This window comes from Echinococcus granulosus, assembly GCF_000524195.1.
Source record: "Echinococcus granulosus chromosome Unknown EG_S00092, whole genome shotgun sequence".
Classification (NCBI taxonomy): Eukaryota; Metazoa; Platyhelminthes; class Cestoda; order Cyclophyllidea; family Taeniidae; genus Echinococcus; species Echinococcus granulosus.
In genome coordinates, this window is record NW_020170472.1 from 281066 (window position 1) to 301115 (window position 20050).

Sequence of the window (20050 nt, forward strand, 5' to 3'; positions counted from 1 at the left end):
AGGTGGGTAAAATCGACGGAGGCCCGGATGGGCTCTACTGGCATGGCGCGGAAGCGGCGAAGGCGCATTTACGGGGCGCGTGAGTGACGCCTTTGCCGCAAAACTTGCATACGGAGTCGGGATTTGCAACCGAACAAAGAGCAGGCCTTTGGAGACTTTTAATTAATTCACCCTTTCGACTTTTCCCATTTTAAGTGCTTATTCTAACTTTCCACCTTTATAATACGTTCTAGCTACTACTTCTCTTCACCTTCACTTTCTGACCTTAAAAACAATTTTGAAAACTTGACTGCATTACGCATTTGTTTTAAATATACCCTAGTAGGTGAGAAGCGGTTATTTCATGAAAATTTCCCGCCTGACTGAATGCCGCTGACCTCTGAATCCTTCTATATCACTTTTCCAGCAAAATGTACTCTCTCAACCAGACCGCCCAAGTTTTTTGGAGGAAGAAAGAGTGCATTTTTGAGCTTGCAATGCATGTATATTCAGCGCATCTATGCATGTGTGTATTTTATTCCCCATTGTACGCATGTACGCTGTGTCTGTGCGTGCACGCCTGCATAACGGAAATGAAGGACCGATTTGGGGTTGAGGTGGCTAGGTAAGCGGGCAGGCGGGGACATCACTAGTTGTGCACAGGTTTGTCTTGGCGGTAGAGCTTCTTAGCCGGTGTCAAGTACACTGTGTAGGTGGCCTTCTCGGGGCAAATATCATTTTCAAAGTGACCTGTAAGCAGGCGACTTGCATTCCAACAATAGAAGGAGGCCATGCTAAAGCCCATCTTTTTCTTTGAGAGAAAAAGAGGATGTAAAAAAAGCCCTAATAGACCTTGTTGCAGAGGCAGGCATCAGTCAAACTAACCGGATCATGAGAGAGCACGGTACCCACACCAATGATGGGACCGTCAATGTTGAAAGACGTCTGGTATTTCTTTAGGCACGGGAAGGTGTGATAGGGCTCCTGTGGCAGCTCGCACTAAAATCACAAGAATGCGACAATTTACCCATTCCTTGATGATAAAATTAAGGTAAGGTTTAAAAAACTTTGCTGGCTCAAAGCTCACTCACCAGTACACTGGCCTGAGCTCCGCTATTTTGCAAGTAGAAGACACCACCCAAGGCCATGGGGAGCTCCTGTTTGGAGAACTTGTCATAGAGAGCCGCCTGCATAAGATCAATGATGCTCGGCCCACCGATTCGTTTGTGTGCCACTATCTCAACCACCTTGCCGGGCATTGCTTCGGTGATGAAAATTTGGCCCAGGGAAGAGAGCAGTGTGTTACTAGCTCGCTCCGATGATGGCGACCCACACTAAATTAGAAGTAAGAAGGTAGTAGACGTGGTGTATTTTGCTATTTGGCAAATCGGCTTTCATCTATGCTGCCGAAATTGCAAGTTAATAAAGAAGCTACAAAGAGATGCCTTTACCTAGAAGTCGCAAATATTTGACAGATGGAACAAGTAATCTTTCATTAAAGGCAGAGAGGTTGGGCTCCGACGAACGACGGATGGATGCAAGGCTAGGCTAATGGGTTGATGCGGATCAGATTAAAGGGTGGATAAAATCAAAATTATAATGGTGTACTGAGTAAACTATAAATAGTAAAATAACAGATTTACAAGGCAATCTTAGCTTAAAAATCATGGGTTTCTTAGGTGTTTGTGAGTGTTAAAATATTTTTCCCAAATGCTGCAAAGCAATTGCGATGATTCACACTCCGTCTCACTAAGAGGTATAATGTTTGGTCTTACTTCAAACCTAAGAGGATGATCAAATTCTACGAACATATCTTTACAAACGTCACTAAATCAAGTATAGAATTCAAAGAAACTTTTACAATCATAAAAATTGGGCGATTTAAGGAGCATCTAACTGTTATTTTAAAATGGTTAGTCTCAATGCTCAAAATGTGCTAGTAACTGATTGACTTACTTCTTTTGAGCAGAATCCTATGAGTGATCGATTGCATTGAAGACCACGAGTTGAATAGGTGATTTCAGTAGATACCTAGAGATTTTTAAAAGGAAATTACCATTATATTTTTATTTATTGCTTAAACTTAAAATAATGCGGATATAACTTACTTCACACGGCTTTTTGTAACACTGGAACGGGCCAACTCCACCACCTAAAATCATTCCTTGGCAATGTCCAGTGTATTTTGTGATATCCATTATATCATAGAGCTAAAAGTACTATAACAAAAGAAAAGAAAATGTCTACTCTAGAGGGGTCAGCACATGGAAGCAGATAGTCAAGACTTCCAACATTTGCAATTGTAGAATCACCGCATATGCCTTAAAAATTCTGGTAAAAAGAAAAAACACATACCAGACCGCCCTAAATAAAAGGGTCTTTGGTTGAGATTTGGACACTCAACAACCTTTGCAGTTAGGTGACCAAAGTACGGGGTAAGATAGCATTCGAGAGCTAAAGTAAAAGCATAAAAAGTTGTGCATTTGTTGCTTTACTGCTGCACACGTCGTAAAGGATTCTGTTCGCCATTCCTGAAAGCACTGGACAAAACGAATTAGGGCTTTGTTCTTCTGCTTCTTCGCAGCGGCAGCGAATTCCCCGTTGGCAGTGCCACTGCATGAAAGTAATCTGTTACCGTTGGTATTAAAAAGAACCTCGCCTAAAGGTCTTAGTGGCAACAATATAATAAAATAAACACAATTCCCTACCCCCAAAACCAAAAGCTCCACAGAATTCGGAGATTCTAGTTTGTATGGGAGAGAACATGGTGAGTGAGTGTATATATGCCTTCATATAATTTTGAAAGACAGATGAAATAGTATCGCAAAAAATTGAAATAATTTGTGGCTTTAATCTGTCATACAAAGCCATCACTTAAAATAGCATACAAAAAATTTTAATCGTGCCATGTTTAGCGCTTTGGAAAAAAATTAACTCTTATACTTTAAAGTAAGAGCTCAAAATGTGAAATTTCTTTTGTGCTACATCATTCTATACGGTATAACAATTACATGATTTTGAAGTGAAAAATGTAGGCTGATTGAACTATAAGTAAGTCCCAAAACTCTTGCTAAACGAATAATTCAGCTTTTTGAATATGATGTAGAGGAATCTAGTTACATTCATACAATGCTGCAAGCTTTTGTTTAACTCCCCTTTTGATAATGAGCCACTTGCGGCTCCCCTGGCGTACCTCCCCTGGGATGTCTAACTAGCGGGTTATTCCGGTGTCTTCCTTCCTTGCTGTACCTTGACAATAAGTTAAAGAATCTTCACCGTTTAACCCTCTACATTCGGCCTTCATTCCATTGGAATATGTAGGGTGACCAAGTAATGACGTTTTTGTTAGTAATATTTAAGACAGCAAACAGAGGCTGAGGACATGCGCGCTTAGAACGTTCCTTCATCTCAGGGATTTCCAACAATTTTTTCATTCTGAGATTTGCATTAACTGAATGCTTATCAACAAAAATGTGCATTTAAATAGACGTGAATTATAATATGTTCTATCCGAGTACCTCGTGTTATTTCATTGTCCCTGATGTCTCGGTGCGGCAAGAGAACTTATTTTAAAGGATTCCTATCCTCCTTTCAAGTACTGAGTGATGAGTCAGCGTGACGAGAGAAGAGCATATGCTGCGGGTGGGAAATGTGTGACATCCCCTGACGGAGAAGGCCTGGAAATGATGTCTACCTTCGTAATCACCCCAGTCCCGTGTTTTGCAAGAAGGATGTTTATAACTGAGGCGAAACTGACCGTAAACAATCTGGAAAAGTCCGTTGTGAAGTTGTCTACGGTACCCGTATGGCGATACCAATTAAGTTAGTACCCGATACCTCCACCTTTTCTAGCTCTAAAGAGAGGAAAACGTGACAAGAGGAAAGACACGAAGTCCTGCCTCCACAAAAGTGTTCAATACCGTCCTATACTTCTGGGTCCGTTTTCCACTGGCTAGCTGTGAACACGCGTGATGGCCCGAATTAAAGCTGTCTTACATGACAAAGCTCCGTTTCCGGTGGAATTACCAAGAGGGATTAGTGGCCTTGCGGTCAAGTTACTCCTCCCTTTCGTGGGTGTTTGCCTTACAGCACCAACTACGTTGCAAGGACTGACGCAGGGGGGATGACTGTTGCTCCTGGTAACGGGTTGTTGTACCCCCCCCCCCCCGAGTGGCCTGGCCCCCAAGCCATGCCATTAGCTCCAAACCCTACTGTACGTCGGCAATACATATTCTGCCCAAGCATTATGTCCCCTTTTGTCTTAAGGGAAGTCTCGGGTCTCTGCACATGCATGCATGCTCCAAAAATTAGAAAAGGTCTTCCTCAGATCAAGTCATTGCGAACCGGATGGCAATCCCCAGAGGCATTCTTTACTCATATGCACTGGAATGCCACTTTTCGATTCACAGCCCCGCGCTTCAATTGGCTCCAACGACTGGCTAAAAGGTCGTCAAGGCTCGACCCTCTCCGGGTAAATAGCAACCGCCCCAGGAAGCAAAGATTGACCGTCAACAAAGCAAAAAAATATATATCCAGCAAGTAAGTTCCAGACCATACACACACGAAGTGAAAAGGAGAAAAGTCACTACTCGATTAGCGATGCCTCCGTTCCACCTTCTGTGTCCTCTGGTGTGCATCCACTTTATTCTTTGCATTTTTCTTCAGCTGATGCACCTGTTCCGCCTTCTCCTTCGACCTCGCTTCCGCGTATTCGCGGGCTGAAATGACCCTCGCCAACTTTTCTGCCTCTGCTGCACGTTCTCTATTACCGCCGCTTGAGAGTAGCACATCGTCTTTCGGCAAAAAAAAATTTGAAATGTCCAAAACCATCTGTTATCGAAGTTGCGAATTTAGATGACTATTGTCATTCAAATCGACTCGGTGAAAGCCTTTTTACTTACAAACCTTTCTTTCCTTGCCGCGACTTTCCCATCTTCGTCTCCACCTCATCCTCATCGTCACTGAAGAAGAATGCATCCATATCGTCAAGACGGTTACCACTCGGCCCGACAGCACCCAACCTTTCCCGCTGCCTTTCCATCATTCGCTGGTGCTTCTCCTCGGCCCTCGCACCAATATTCGCGAGGTGTTTTGAAGGTGGGGCTGACTTCTTCTTCATGGAGCTGGCTGCGCTGCCACCCAGTGGGGTGGGTGTGGCAGCGGAGGCACCAATGCTGCCAGCAGCTCGAGAATTAAGAAGGAGGTAACCGGGAGTGGAACTGGAATTAACATCACCCGGTGTAGGCATTCGTTTAAGATGTCGCGCGGACTTTAAATCTTCTGCGGCAGCAACCGCAGTATTGGAAGAACTGAATTTGCCCGGATTTAGAGTGGAGAGGGCATCCATTACACTGCCTGGTTTAATTCCTTCCCTAAAGAAGCAAAAAGCGGAAGCGAGATGTCCATCCCAAGTTTAATGTCAAATTGGTGAAAGACTACGTGGAACCGTCTCAAGAGTTCAATGACAAACTTACCTTGAACGCTTCAAGTAGTTGAGTGGGCGGGTGGATAGATGGATATAGCAGCAATGAGCAAATGAAATTATAAAGAAATGGGTTCTAGGACGTGGGAGCATAAATGATTGGGCTTAAAACTTTCTTGTTGGATGAAATGATGAATGGGTAAGCCTAAGAATGAATGGAATCACGAAGGATGGGCTTGGATCGCTTGGTTTAATGTCATGACGGAATGTGACCTAGGAATTAGTCGGTCAGACAGTAACAAAATCGCTCCAAATCCCGGAAAAATAAGGCCTGAATGACCTAGAGAAGTTCACACCTTTGTTTGTTAGTTGGAACAAATATCGGTCAGATGGATGCAGGATGGTGTTGGATGTGGATATTTGGATTGGACACATGAAGTGGGTACAGGACCAGGATGCATGGATGAAAGCAGCATGGGTGACAGGATTTGATGAATAAGTTGACAGAAACGGGATGAACAGATATATGAGTGATGCCCACATAGCTGAATCCGAGATAAGTGACTACGTGAAACGGGTGCTTCTAAATTCGTCAACCGTCAATCGGTTCGCAGAGAGATGAAAAAGTGGAGAGAGCAATGGGACCTCAAAAAGAGTGAAGGGATGGATGGGATGGTAGGCAATGAACGGACGAACGTAAGTAGGAACCAAAAGTCTGCTGCGCTTACTTTTTGGCGTATCCCTGAGTCTCCTCAATCTCCTCCAAATCGATCTCCTCTTCCCTCTCCGCTATCATCGCCGCCACTACGTCGGCTCCCGAGCCCGACTTTCCGCCTTTTGACACTGTGTTTACAGTCGTCGCGGAAGGCGAGACTCCACCGTTGATGCCGGTCGTCGCCTGTTTAGCGAAGTACTCTGCGTCCGCCAACGCCACCGTCAGTGCCGCCTCAGCCTCCTCATCGCCCTGGTAACCACTCACGCCTGCTGCACGAAGCACCGCCGCTGTACAAGCATCCCGTTGTTTATGTCGCTGATGCTCCTGTTTCTGATGGGACTGTTTTTTCCCTCCTTGAGTCTTTAGAGCCGTAGATTGCGTGGAGGAATTTGTGGGAGAGAAAGGATTGGCGTAGGAGGATGCCAGAGTGGTGGTATTGGCAACAACAGTGGAGATGAGGATGGAGCGCATCTGTTCCTCCAAATGGTCGAAATGTTCTGAGACGGTGGTGTTGGTGGCAGCGTTGGAAGAGGATGAGTGAGCGGACGCGGTGGCTGTGTAAGAGCCGTCGAAAAGGGGAAAATCATTAGATAAAATAAACCGACAGAAATCGCTGGAGCCATTTTGTAAATTCCTATGTAAAAAAACGGATGAATTAACGGTCTCGCTACGAAAAGACGAATCGATGGATGAATGAATGGACTAATGACCAAGAGGATACGCAAACGCATGTAATTCGAGGAAAAAATTCAGCACATCGCATTCGAGCCATATTGAGGGTAACAATGAATATGGACAAATGAATGGATAAACAAAGGCGTTAATGACTGCAAGGATGATGAATTAATGGAGGGATGACAAATGAAAGAATTGGTAAATCAAAAAAGGGGGGGGGGAAATAAGTAAGTCGGAGAATGGGTAGAGAGAAAGCTTTGAGACCAGTGAATCCGACATCGGTCAACAAGTAATTACGCGATACATGGGTGAGTGCATAGTGCAACAAGTGCAAGACAATAAAGAGAGGTGAATGATGATTCGAACAGAAGTGCAGGAGAAGGGGCGAAAATGGGATTGAGTGAATGAAAGTTGCCAAAATAGGAAAAAAAGTGCATAGGAAACGGATCTACGGGAGGAAACTCATACAACTCAAGCATTTATCAAACTATTAGCCAAAAGTAGGGATGATTGCATCGAGACATGATTGCAGACACGTAAGGAGGAGAGTGGTCAAACCGACAGGCCGAATAACCAATTTGCCAGTGGCCAGCCAACACATTATGATTAAGCACCCTAAACGAGCATGCGAATAGTTCGAGCGGGCAAGGCGCTGAACAAATCTTTCGACAATTTAAAAACGGCTATAACTAAGTGGTAGTTCGGCGAATACAAAGCTCTACACACAGAGAGGCATATTTACTGCAAAATGCACAAGCATCACCGCTACTTCTATCAGGCAGATAGGATGCTGCAACAGAGCTCATAGCAAGCCGCAAAAGGGCTGCTACGAACGTAGAAGTAAATGGCATTCAAAATCGAACTTAGAGGCAAATAATTATGCCCTACTATAAACAGTCAATAACGTACCTTTGGAATCGTGAAAACGCGAAAATATCATTTCACTGCCTTCAATGGCTGACTTTGAAGGCTGAAATTGGGAAAATACAGTTGGATGAGTTTTTAAAAAGCATGGAGATGCATATGTCCAACAAATTCAACTGACCAGCACGGACTCGAGAAAACTTCGAATACTGTCAATGATCTCCTGTTTATCCAATGTTTCGTCCTTTAAAAGACCTTCAATGTAATCACCATATACTTCAATATCGATATCGTTGCTAAGATGGGTTAGATATTTTTCCAGCCAGTCGGAGAATGCTGTGTTTGACGAAGTGGTGGCAGCCATCTTTTGAGAGGATGAGGATATACGATAGTTGAAGAAGCCACACTGTTATGAAAGTGTGGAGTTCCGAAAGAAACAAATAGGCAACAGAAATTACAAGCAAAAATTAAAGGGGCAAAAAAGTTGGCAGACGAGAACAAGGCTACAAAAATTGGCGCCCCACGCACCAAATGATGACTTGTACCTAGGGCTGATACATCGAAACGCGATCATCGGGAATAGGAATAGTAAAACACTTTTGCAACAGTGATGAATTCCTAAAAAGCTCGATTCACTCCGTTTTTATTATCACAAAAGCAGGCCATTTATCTTTTAATTTATGGGAATTTAAAGAGACGCATGTTCTGTCCTTAGACAATTTTTCAGAAATTGTTAAATGACGTTAGCAATAAAAAACGAATGATACTTTGACTGTATAAAATTCAGTTATAGTGACAGGAGTTTGGCTCTCGTTCAAGAAGTAAAATCAACTCATTGCGTAATAATTTAATGATCTGTTATTTTGAATATGTTTAGCATTACATGTAATGTAGCCTCTTAAATACGAGAAAATATTTAAAGCATTTTTCAGTCTGCATAAGATTTTGCAAGAACTATAGAGAATTTCCTTTTGCATTTTGTAATAGGGCACTATTACCCCATTTTTTCTATGATTGTATTAGCGTTTTCTTTGAATGCTTGACTTGGCTGCTTGCCATGTTTATCTGAACCAGAAATGCGTATTCGTTGTTTGTCGGCGGCTTTGGGCTGCTAGGCTAATGTCTGACGATAGTATTTTAAATAGGACGTTTGATATCGACAAGGTACTTTTTGTCCTCACACTTACGAAATGTGCTCGATTTTTCCGTGTGATTGTGAAGCTAGTGACTTCTTCTCTCCTAGTCCAATATTGACGTTGAGAAAGAGGAAACATCTGGCAACTCGGGATCACCGCATACGTCGGAGGGGCAAGTGTCTGTATCAACCTCCATAGTGGTAAGGACTCTGTTGGCAATAATTTGTTGTTAGCTTTTGCAAACAAAAGAGATTTGGGTTTGCACTAGTTCTAGAATTACCGCATCAGGTCAGTAAGAGCGTAAGATCTGATGACGATAACGGTTTCGCCTCTGTAAATAAATTGCACCTTTTACTGAATTCCTTTTTTTTCCGCAAATAAAGGGTCATGTGGGGAAGCCTTCGAATGTGGGCCGAGCGCTCGCTCCTACGCTTCCGGTCTCACCCTCTTTATCGAAGAATACGGCTAGGGTCAGACCAAAAGCTCCTTGGACTGATCGCCCAGTAGCTCGGAAGCGTTTCGAAGGCAATGCCTTGTTCGGTCAAGGTCTCAAGCGAACATTCCCACCTCCGTTCCCAGTAACATCATCTCTGTCGCGGGAATTGCGGTTGATGGTGCGGGGGAGTGATTTGGAAACTGAGAAGGAAGAGGTTATGACCCCTTCTAGCTCTGTGAATAACAGTGCTACGACTAGTGCTTATTTTATATCTGTAAGTGATGTGCGCTTCGTAAATTCTTCCATGCCTTTTCATCGAAAGTGCATTTGAAGGTAACTATTTGTCATGTGGATTTTAGACGCCTTGGAGAGAATACCTTAGAAGGGAAGGATTGAGAGGCTGTCTAAACCTCCAAGCTGAACGTCTTAAACAACGGCGCAACCTTCAACAAAAACAGGCGAGTTGTAGTGGTCGATCGTCTTTGTAGCACCGATTAACGAGACATTGTGTATGAAATTTTATAAAGTGTAAAAACCTTGTGTTGAACTGGTGATCTCATTTGTGCCGCTTTTGCAATGCTGTTGTCTTTAGAGCCTCGAGTATTGGTATTTACCTGTGCGGCAGTACTTACATGGTTTGTAAAGTTCTGGTTTGAGGTGCTAATTTTCCAATATTATGTAGATTTTTCATTTTTACATCAATGAAGCACCTGGATGGGTATCACCCGTGTCCCTAGGGTGGGTGGTAAAGACTCTGGTCCTAGAAGAATGGTTGGCCATTGTTACAAATCACATATTTATTAGTTGAACAATCATAAACACGCTACTAGTAGCATCAACTTTTCAACCCTGGTCGAAAATTGCACCGCAATTTTTAATCACCTTACCTTTGTGCAAGTCATTGGCACTGGTCTCCCATTCGCGCCACAGGCAAGTGGCATCAGAGTATTGGGCTACGTGTAGCGCTACAAAGTTGGCAACTTACCTTCTTTCAGGTGACTTGTGCAACCAGCACTCAATGGACATGTCTCTACACTGCAGTGCTTACGTGTACTTATCGGTATTTTGACGACTCAATTATCCACTGATAGGTGAGCACTTTCCTGCATCCCATCTCTGCGTTACGGTTACGCAATGTCATTTTAGCTGTATCAGTGAAATGGTGCACGTGGATCGGTGTGACTGGACATATCTGTGGCGCCTGCACCGAAGTAATGGGATGAAGAGAAGACCAACACCACCTGATCGAACCTTTGCGAGGGCCACAAGAGTGGCGGATCAGTACGTTGATCTCACCTCCCTCGCAGACAAGCGTCATAGGTGTGGGGTTTGAGAAGTGTCCTCATGTCGCGGCTATTAAGCGACACAATGATTTATGATATTGGATGATGAGATTAAGCCCTACACACTAAATAACTTCCTTGACCTGCTGTTGCTCACGCCTAATCTTCGCGATTGCATTGTTGTTGGATTGTGGAAGTGACAGGCACACTGCAAGTCACTAAGTCCCGCCAAATGTCATTGAGTCTGACCTGACGTAACAGAGACGAAGGCATCGCATTCACTCTTGCCCTAAATCTAACCTCTCAGTTTACCAGTTCTCGACTTCATTCTGCCTGAGAGGTTCATGGTCGGCCTGCATCGTCGCACTAGCAAGTGCTGGCGTCGTCTGCAAGCTAGGGAAGCATGTCTGTTGCATTTTTCAAGAGGTCTCCGTTTTCGTGGCTACTTGTCCACATTCTGATCGCTCTGGGCAATTACACTCTCGGCCAGCTCCACCGCTAGGTGCATATCACCTATAAGTAAAATCTAAATGTGCCACTTATCGCTGCCAAGGCAGAATTCAAGCCCCTGGTGGACTTTGACCAGTGAAAATTTGTCAAATGACACTACCGCAGCGGAGGATGGCGATACGTCATGAAGAGAAACCAAAATCCTAACCGGCCGGTACCTCCTCTACTCCAGTTTACATCCATCATGTCAGCAGCGCTAATTTTATGCTTGAATCCCTCCTTCTTCCGCCTTTATTGGCGAAACCGTTGCGGTATCCTCATTACTAGCCGAACCACTGGAGGTAACTTCTTGTTCCGATTTGTGTCCACGGCTACTTAGTTGTGTTCAGTAGTATAGGGCAGCGAAAAAAACAATAGGTGGTAACTGGGTGACGGATGAATATTCTTCCAATTCGGCTGGAATACGGGAAAGAAGCATTTGTCATGCCACACTACTTGCTCCATTTAAGCGTGGCGAGTAAATGCTACTAATGAAGCAGATTGTGATGAGTGGAAAGACGTGACAATCATGAGATGTCTTCTTTTGCGAGAGTAAACTTAATCATATCACATCATTCCCAAATGATTTGTCTGCCCATCAATTAACAAATCGTGGAGGTGATTTGACGATGAGTTCACATACCCGCGCTGATGGTTCGTCAGGGCAAATAAAATGCCTTCATTTTCCTCAATACGAGGTGATTAAGAGTGCCAAGTTTTTGTTTGTTTGAACGGACATTCGTCCGTCCGTCCGTTCATCTCCTCATACGAAGAGAAGCTGATTGGTTGCACATGCATCTGAGGTAAAGTCAGAATCGCTTGCGGCAGTTGGCGTGGCACTGTGGATGGTGTAGCGTCGATTCCACCGCTGCTTTACCCTCTCCACTCCATTCACTTATGCGTGTGTGCGCCTTGATTTGGCAACACACAACGCTCTTTCACTTCATTACACGAGCATTCAGTCAGACTTCGCACCTGTTGGGGCTTTGCTCGGTCACCTTCATTCTGTCGTGTGCACATTCCTCCATGGGGGCCACACGTAATTCCGCCTCCTTCATCATACGCCGATTTGATTCGATCGGCTGCTTCTCGTCACCTTCCACGTTGGGGTGGGTTTTTGCGAGGCAAACATCTCATATCGACACCATCACATGAACGTGCAAGCCAAAGTACAAGTGACTGAAGTATAGCAGGTCTACTGCATCACCGGTAGCCTTGCATATTCGCTGATGTCTGCACTGAGCTGCCACTGTTGCAGAATGAGCATAGGGGAGTGTCAACGTCAAATGAGCTGAACCTACCCGCTTCCATTTCTGGCAAAATATTGGAGAAGCCGCAGATGACAGCGGATACGATGGTGCATTCTCAGGTCGATGGACAGTGTGAATGTGTGTCGCGTTCAAAATTGAGCAATCAAGAGGGTCCCTTTCTACTTGGACAAAAGACCGCATCGTAAGACTTGACAGCAGGGGCTGTGAAATGCAAAGTAGCACATGCTTCAAGACCAAGACTCGAGGTACGGTAAAACAAGTTGGAGCGAGGTCCTGTCCTTTCAAAGCAAGCGTAATCCAGTACGATCAGTCGAACGATGAAGTGCTAAAAGGAGGCAAATTGAAGTGTTTCTTCATTCTCCCCACTCACCGGTCCAGATTCTTTAGCATCGTGGCCCTTGGCGTTACTTTAATTCCATCAATCAAACACTCGCTGTTGAGACAAAAAGGAATTGGTCGGGATCTGTTAGATCCTGTGATTTCTTCATTGGTATAAAGGTGACGTCTGCCAAACCTCATACTCCCTTAAGAATTCTGCAAAATACTGCAGAAGAAGTGATAAATTCAGCACTTTCTTACAACAGTGCTTATGCATACTCTTGGATGGTTTTTAAGAATTCCAACAGGATCACTCGTTTGTAATGAATTCCCTTCGGGACTCAATTGCGGGTTTCACTGTCTCCAGTTCCCAGCGCTCTCCACATTTCTTCTCCTCCAGTTCCCAATTTCTCAGGACTGTTATGAAGACTACCTTTTACCCCTACGGAGGCCTTCAAAGAATGTAAGTTTAGCCGATTTCGTGCCTTGTAAGTTGTGCTATCACACCACATTGAGGATGTCATTGCTTAGCCCAGTGGCCAGTGGAATGGCTATCGAGTGGTTTAATATTTGCATACTTTTTTATAGAAGAATGACTTCAGCTCATTTGAATAAAAATTTAAAAGTTTTTTTAAATGAGTTCCAAAATTTGCCCATGTCCTACGCAGCCCGGCGATGCTCATAGTTTAGAAAGTTTCTCCCACACGTACTTGTTTGCGTGAACCTTGGGGCTGAGTCGGTGTCTTCATTCATCGGCGACCCATGAATCACGACGAGGAGGCTAAAAACCTAATCCGTCCCAGCACTGCGTGTTGCTGTCATGGTAGAGTGTTAAAACTTGAGGCGATTTGAATGGCACCAACGCCTAGATTATGTCCTAATGCAAATCTGGTGCGCTTTTTAAAGGTCCGCCTGCAGATGGCCACCGCGATTTTGCGATATAGACGGAACATAGTAGAGAGCAGGTAATGAAAGAGGTGTCATAGTCCGTTTCACCGTATGACGATCTATTTCGCTTTATTATGGGGCAAAATTCCTCGTTTTAAGTGGTGATGATCCGCACCGAGAGGGCATTGCGTCTCCCCTCTTCTCAACTTTATGATATGACTGACTGGCGTACAGGCAGACAGATTGTGAGCAGAACCCAAACCTGTTGAGGCTGCTTCGCGGAGAGCAGTTGTTTCTAGCTGCTGTAGGGAATGCTTTGGGATATGATGAATTAATCGAGCGAGGGTAAGGTGAAATAATGGCAAAGTTTATGTATTTATTATTCTTCTTTTATTCAGAAAAACTTGAAAAAGACTAAGCACGATCAAACACAGGAGAGTCAAAGCGGCAGAGAGCATGGAGTTTTTCTACTTTCACCACTTGAAGACGAAGGTTCCGTGTTGACAGAGGCAGGAAGAAGCAGAAAAAAAAATATAACGATGTCGTAAATTATCTTATGCCCGCAGGAGGAGGAGGAGGAGGAACTGTTTGCTGTCGCAATCATGGTAGAAGAGGAGACCCTTCCAGCTACATCGACGCAATAAATGGACCCTTCTCCCAGCGCTAATCAGTCAATCTTCCGCAACGGAGTCGGTGTTCAAACTGCATCCAACTGACGTCGTTGGCTTTAGGTCTGCTGGAAGACTGAGAGGGTGACGCGATGGTTCAGTAGTGGTGGCCATGAAGATGGGTGCACCGAATTCCTTATCGCACGAGTAGATCTACTGTTCTCTCTTCTGTGTGGTAGATGGATAAACAGCTGGCTAAAAGGAAGTCCTGACTGGCCAAGAAGAAGGAATGGGTCTGACGTTGGCGAAATGACTGGTAAGCCGTTGATGGTATAAAACGCCCAAGATTTCCATTCTTTTGCAATCTGATGGAAGTTGAATAAAGCAATGACGTCACTTTTATGGTAATGACGGAATCCACTCTGTTAATAGCTAAGCATTCAATCCCCGTCAGTGATGTCTTAGTTGTTTTTTCAGTCGTTCCAACTAGTGAGCTGCTGTGCCTCAGTTATTGAATGCCAAAACACTAGAATGAATCACAAAGATCATTCTTTTGCAAGCGGTTATTTCTACGTTTGTGGCCAAGGTTACAGATAATAACTATCGTGGAGTGGCCAAGGCAACACTGATGTCGCCTCCCCCCTCCCGGTTTCCAATGCTGCTTGCAAGCCTACAGTCGAAGCTGCCTATCTGGTCTCAGCAACTTGTCAAAACGCCGTTGGTGTCTTTTTGATCCAGGCAATGCCAAAAAGGCGAAGCAAAGGTCAAATTCAGATTAGGAGGTGGGGAGTTACTCAGGTCAATGTGGAACTTGTGAGCCTCGAAAAGAGTACAAAGGACAAGTAATTACCTTCATCTCCCAACTCCCTGACAGACATTGCATTTATGGAGAAAAAAAATCTCCCCGATTAAAACACACCGAGTTTTTGACGAATCAATGTTTGCCTGCCCATGCGAGTACATCGAACTTCACGGGAAGAGAAGACAAGGCAAGGTGGAACCCTTAGATTCTGTCTGTGGATTCGCAGACCAACACTTTGATGTGTGTGTGTGTGTGTTTTCACACAGAGTTGGATCTTTATCCAAACACAGAATTAGTGGCATTTCGTGCAGCATCGTGAAAAATTTGTAATCAAAGCATAAATTGACACGTTGACAGCCCCTACGTTATTAATCAGACGGCGGAATGAGTAAGCACGTTTTTGCCACATTTGCGTGCATATGCCGTGACCTTGTGACCGCCAGTCGAATTGTCACGTCAGCGCCGTATTTTTGTTTTACTTTTCATCTGCTTGCATCCAATTGGCTGCTTGACATTTATGCATAAATGGGCACTCTCATGCAAGGTCTTCAGTTTTTTTTTCAACTTTGTTTTGTTCAGTATGTCAGCTGATGGCTCGTCCACGTCTACCGGTACGTCCATTAACCAACTAACGCGCGATGACAATCAGATGGTCGCTGACCCTGGCACGAGCAGCAGGAACAACGTCAACTTAAATACACCGACGTTTAATATCATCCACCAGCAGGTCACCAACTTATTATACTTCTCACTTCTACTCGATATTTATTCTCCTACTTACCCATACATTTCTGGTCACCTTTTTCAATGATCCATTTATTTGATGAGTGTTTGTTTGTTCTTCCCATCTAATATTCACTTCCAACCTCACTGTTTCAGATACCGGGTACCACAACACCTGACAAGAAGTTGTCAGCAACACAGATTTTGGAGAGGACTTCGCTGAAGGTGATAAGCGTTAGCACGTTTAGTGACTATCGTCACTGTCTTTGTTGTACAATTTGAAAAAATTCTACATACTTTTTTTTTCCGATTTCAGAACCGCCGAGACATGTCAGAGGAGCAGGCAAAGCGGGTGGGTGATTCTGACAATGGCAGTGCTGGCGTTGAATGCACTGACTTTTATGTGTCCAGTTTATTGACTCCCCTCTTTTCTTGACTCCTTCAGCGAGAATTTTGGAAATCCGTCAAGCCGATTCCACTGCCCAATTTTGACTAGTGAGAGAAGATGGGACGTAGACCGAACTGTTTCTATGCTGGTAGTACTTGGTCAGACCAAATGGACTTCTTCCAGCCAAGTGTGGAGGGCTTTCAGTTTTTACAAATAAATTACTCCTTGGATATGGATGTCTTGTCTACTTTGTCAGACTTTCGAAGTGATTCCTCGTCAATTTTGACGGTTAAGCCTTGAGTAGGTGGAACAGCACTTCCGCAATATCGCCTCCCACTTGATACATAAGCGGACTTTTGTCTCGGATTGAGCGAGATTATGTGTTCAATAGGGACCGCGGTCCTCATTCCCATTCGTTTGCGTCGAAGTCAACTACCTTAGGCTAAGTGTTTGATCCTGACATGTGGAGGCACTCGTGAGACCCATCCCAATAATCACGGTTGTCTTGGTCTAGTCACCTTCTAAGGCCCACTGTTCCCTAAGACGGCCTAGTCGGTATGAGTTTGATTTATCCCAGCAGAATCACTTGGTCCTTCTCCTAAGGGTCTACCGACCTGGAGGTCGACAGGATGAAGGAAGAGGAGTGACTCGTTTTGAGAGCATGGAAACAACATCCATGAGGAGATGCTGGGTTCGCGATTTACAGATTGGTTGATAGTGCTCAACACGTAACAGTTGATTGCCTAGCAAACCGGTAAATGAATCTCATGGCGATAATTGGAGTTGGGTGGGAGCTTCTCGATTTCTGGGCTTGTCTTCAACTTTGTCAGGAATTTACATTTCGTAGCGCATTTTGAAGTGGTTTAGATCATCACGCTCGACTGCACTGAGGCTTGGTCAGCTAAATGCAATTTGGAGTAGTGGGATGGACAAAACTCCCCTGCCCAACTGGCGGACTTCTTGTGACTTTTTGCCAAGTTATAACCATTCCGCCCGTCTCTTTGGTAATTGCCGTTATGCACATTAAGCCTTTTGAAAGACTTTGCTCATTTTTTTAAGATGTATTCGGCGCCATTGTTTTGTCGTCTATTCAAAGTTGGAGTGGGTGCCTTCGGGACCAGGCTGCTCTGTAGACAAGCAATTGTTGAAAATGCCTCGGCCCACTCGGCACTTTCCATGCGTAGTCATTTGTTACTTTGTTTTAGCTCGTTTTGTTTCGTTAAATGTCACCGCGGGTCTTTCAGTCTTTGGAAGCTTAACATCCGCCATTGGTTTTTCACCCGCCCTTCCAAGCATAATGTATCTCCCATTGCAGGACTCCAACTCTGAGATCACTGTTGGTGAGTTTTGCGAGTAAGTTATCGCCAAATGTACAGCCGCCATTATTCGTGCAACAGTAAGGAAACCAACATTCTTGGAGCATTACTTTACCCGATAACCAGGATCTTCAAAACAGGACAGCCGATTTTCTTTCGCACTTTTTTCTCCGATTTTCCGTCATTTCTGCCAATCCTGTTAGCAAATATCTGCGTGGAGGAGGGAACGAGAAGCAGAATGTTGGTGTCTCGGTATCATGGGCAGTTCAAATCCCTTAGTCGTTGCTTTCGTTCACCTGTGCGTCAGGATCTAACGCATGGATAGTGTTTGCTAGTATGAAAATGCATAACACTGGCATAACAGGTGGATGAACTCAGGCGTCTCTACCTCCACCCTGGATATTGCAAACCACGTTGGCACAGTTGACTGATCTACAGCTGTCGTATTAACAGTGCTGAAACATGGCTGACTCCCTCCCTCCGCTGTTTTGATCCGCCAACCTATCGAGGTGGATAATACTCACGTGTACTTATCTGTCTTCATTATCTACGATTCGGATGTTGGTGGTACTGGGATTCTGCAGTTACTGGTAAGATCATCGCTCTATCATCGCGATTTTCAGCCCTAAACAATCATAATAAATTGATGAAATTGTGTGAATGGAGAGGATTGCAGGATTCTCCACACCTGCCTTCGTGGGATGAGAGATTTTCTGTATCTAAGCCAGGCTAACTGATTGAACCGATGATCCAGGTAGGCGCCACTTGGCGAATACTTACAAACGATGATAGCGGCGTGTGTGAGGTGAAACAATTAATAATGTTCAATATCTCGCCCACGCCGTGACGGAGGTGGTAGGCAGAGGAAAGGGTACACAAGTGATATCAAGAATGACCTAGTCGAAAGGAAATAGGAAGCGGTCTCATCGGTTTACTTCAGCCTAGCTGCGGGAATTTGAAGAACATTTGGAAGTGCGCTCTACGCGAAATAATACGACGCATTTCGCTTGCAGATGATCCATACCGAGGGATCTCCACCTCACTGCGGATGTATCCCAGTAGGTTGTCTGTAGGGGTTGAGAGTCTGTGGAGGTAAGCTCAAACATATAATCATCTAATAGGGTTGGTGAGAAGGGTACATGAATTTCAGACAGCTGTGTTGCTTCGGGATTGAAAGTCGCCTTAGTCGCATGACGGACGTGTCCAGGGTAACAGCTCCGTATTCCTTTGCCAAGATCGAGCAGACCATGTTGTCCCTTAGCATCAGCATCTGCCTATTCTTATTTACTGGTGGATGGTGGTCCATGCGTCCGTTGAATTTTCATGCATTTTTTTCACAATTTTTAGTTAAAATATACATCAGTTGCTGTCATGCTTCAACCAAACATGCCTACTGACAATGGAAATAAAATTGTTGCAAGATGTGGTTTTTTTCTCGATAATTATCTCCTTTGAATCCCTTTTGGGAGTTGCATAAGTGGGATTCCTAGCTTGAGATCTCCATTCTCAAAACGCTCACAAATTGCCAAAATCGCACACATTGACTAAATAGCGTGATCATTTTCTTCGCAATTAATTAAAATAGTGGTAGCATTCTGAACCACACATTATAGGTTGGCAAACTTTTATGATCCATCAATTCTTATCTTTAGACTCGATTTAGCGATGTTCCAGAGATCATGATGAAAGTTCGGAGATGAGTCACCGCAGTTGTTTAAAGGTCATACTCTTACCCACCCCTCCTCATTTGCGTCCTAAGTCATGTTTTCAAGCTAAGCCATCTGGACTCTGACCCCACTGTCATCTTATCAACTATAGCTTTGCCGAGGTCCCCTGATATTCGGCGTGTTTCCACGGCCTGGGTTGGGATTTAGGATTTAACAACGTTTGAGGTGGGAGGGTAGGAGCGGATGCATGACGTACCTCAACATTTGCCTGTTTTGTAACCAAGGCATACCCAATTTCATCGACTATGCTTTGCTAACAACCTGAATATGCGATAAGTATTGAAGCTAGACTACCAGCTGCATTGTTGGCTGTATGAGTAGGTCCGTGTTGGAAGCGTGTGCCCAAGGCAGATGGCCTCCCTGTCCTCCGGGCAGTCGGCTTAACAATCACGCTCTGTGAGTCATCTCAGTACCACTGCTAGCATTGAGGTCAAGGCTTCGGTTAATCAAAGCCTACCACCTCCAAACTAAAACATGAGTTACGGATTTCTCACCTAGCCGAATGTCACGTGTGTGATAGACTGTCACTTAGTCAGCCCTCTGTCAATCTGCCTGAAATTCCAGCATACAGAATGAAGGAATAAGCAAAGATAAATACTTTTCAGACGTTGCATTTGTTTGGTGAGAAAGTTTATTCAATTGTAGATGCATTTTGTCGCAACACATTGCTGTCAGAGGCTAGGTGCCCGTTAAATATATGCATTACGAAGCATTAAGAGACATGCATTAGCCCTCGGTACGGCTGGGTGCAATCCTCTGTGCTCTACGCCACTTTTACTTAGATTTCAAAGTGTCCACCGGTATACCACGTCAGTTATGTCTAATTGGTGTCGGTTTTATGAACCAGGCCTCAGTAGACTTCAAACATTCCAAAGTTCTTTGTTAATCCACTTCACCATTTGAGGGGGAGAGGGGGAGAAAGAAGACATTTTAGTAATGCTTCACATCCAAATTGACGAAATGAATGGTTAACACCTATATTAAGCAGAAACAGTATCGTGAACATCCAA

At 44.3% G+C, this 20050-nt stretch overlaps 3 protein-coding genes across 3 annotated transcripts; 2 read left to right on the forward strand and 1 right to left on the reverse strand. All coding sequences in view use genetic code 11, as the record gives it.

Moving 5' to 3' along the window:
* Nucleotides 1–628: 628 nt before the first annotated feature.
* Nucleotides 629–8019, reverse strand: EGR_07989 (Ester hydrolase; the record flags this gene model as incomplete). The annotated part of the gene is made up of 8 exons (XM_024497238.1): nt 629–790; nt 865–978; nt 1071–1313; nt 4654–4772; nt 4885–5351; nt 6130–6670; nt 7701–7761; nt 7837–8019. 8 exons carry the CDS (start codon nt 8017–8019, stop codon nt 629–631), a joined length of 1890 nt encoding a protein of 629 aa, XP_024348368.1.
* A 755-nt stretch (nt 8020–8774) lies between these two features.
* On the forward strand, nt 8775–14120 carry EGR_07990 (hypothetical protein; the record flags this gene model as incomplete). Its single annotated transcript, XM_024497239.1, has 8 exons — nt 8775–8819; nt 8899–8991; nt 9175–9501; nt 10223–10287; nt 10374–10554; nt 12213–12368; nt 12989–13051; nt 14043–14120. The coding sequence occupies 8 exons, from the start codon at nt 8775–8777 to the stop codon at nt 14118–14120; spliced, it is 1008 nt and encodes a 335-aa protein (XP_024348369.1).
* Nucleotides 14121–15466: 1346 nt separating this feature from the next.
* Nucleotides 15467–17435, forward strand: EGR_07991 (hypothetical protein; the record flags this gene model as incomplete). The annotated part of the gene is made up of 5 exons (XM_024497240.1): nt 15467–15613; nt 15766–15834; nt 15926–16019; nt 17203–17337; nt 17374–17435. The coding sequence occupies 5 exons, from the start codon at nt 15467–15469 to the stop codon at nt 17433–17435; spliced, it is 507 nt and encodes a 168-aa protein (XP_024348370.1).
* Between the last annotated feature and the right edge of the window lie 2615 nt (nt 17436–20050).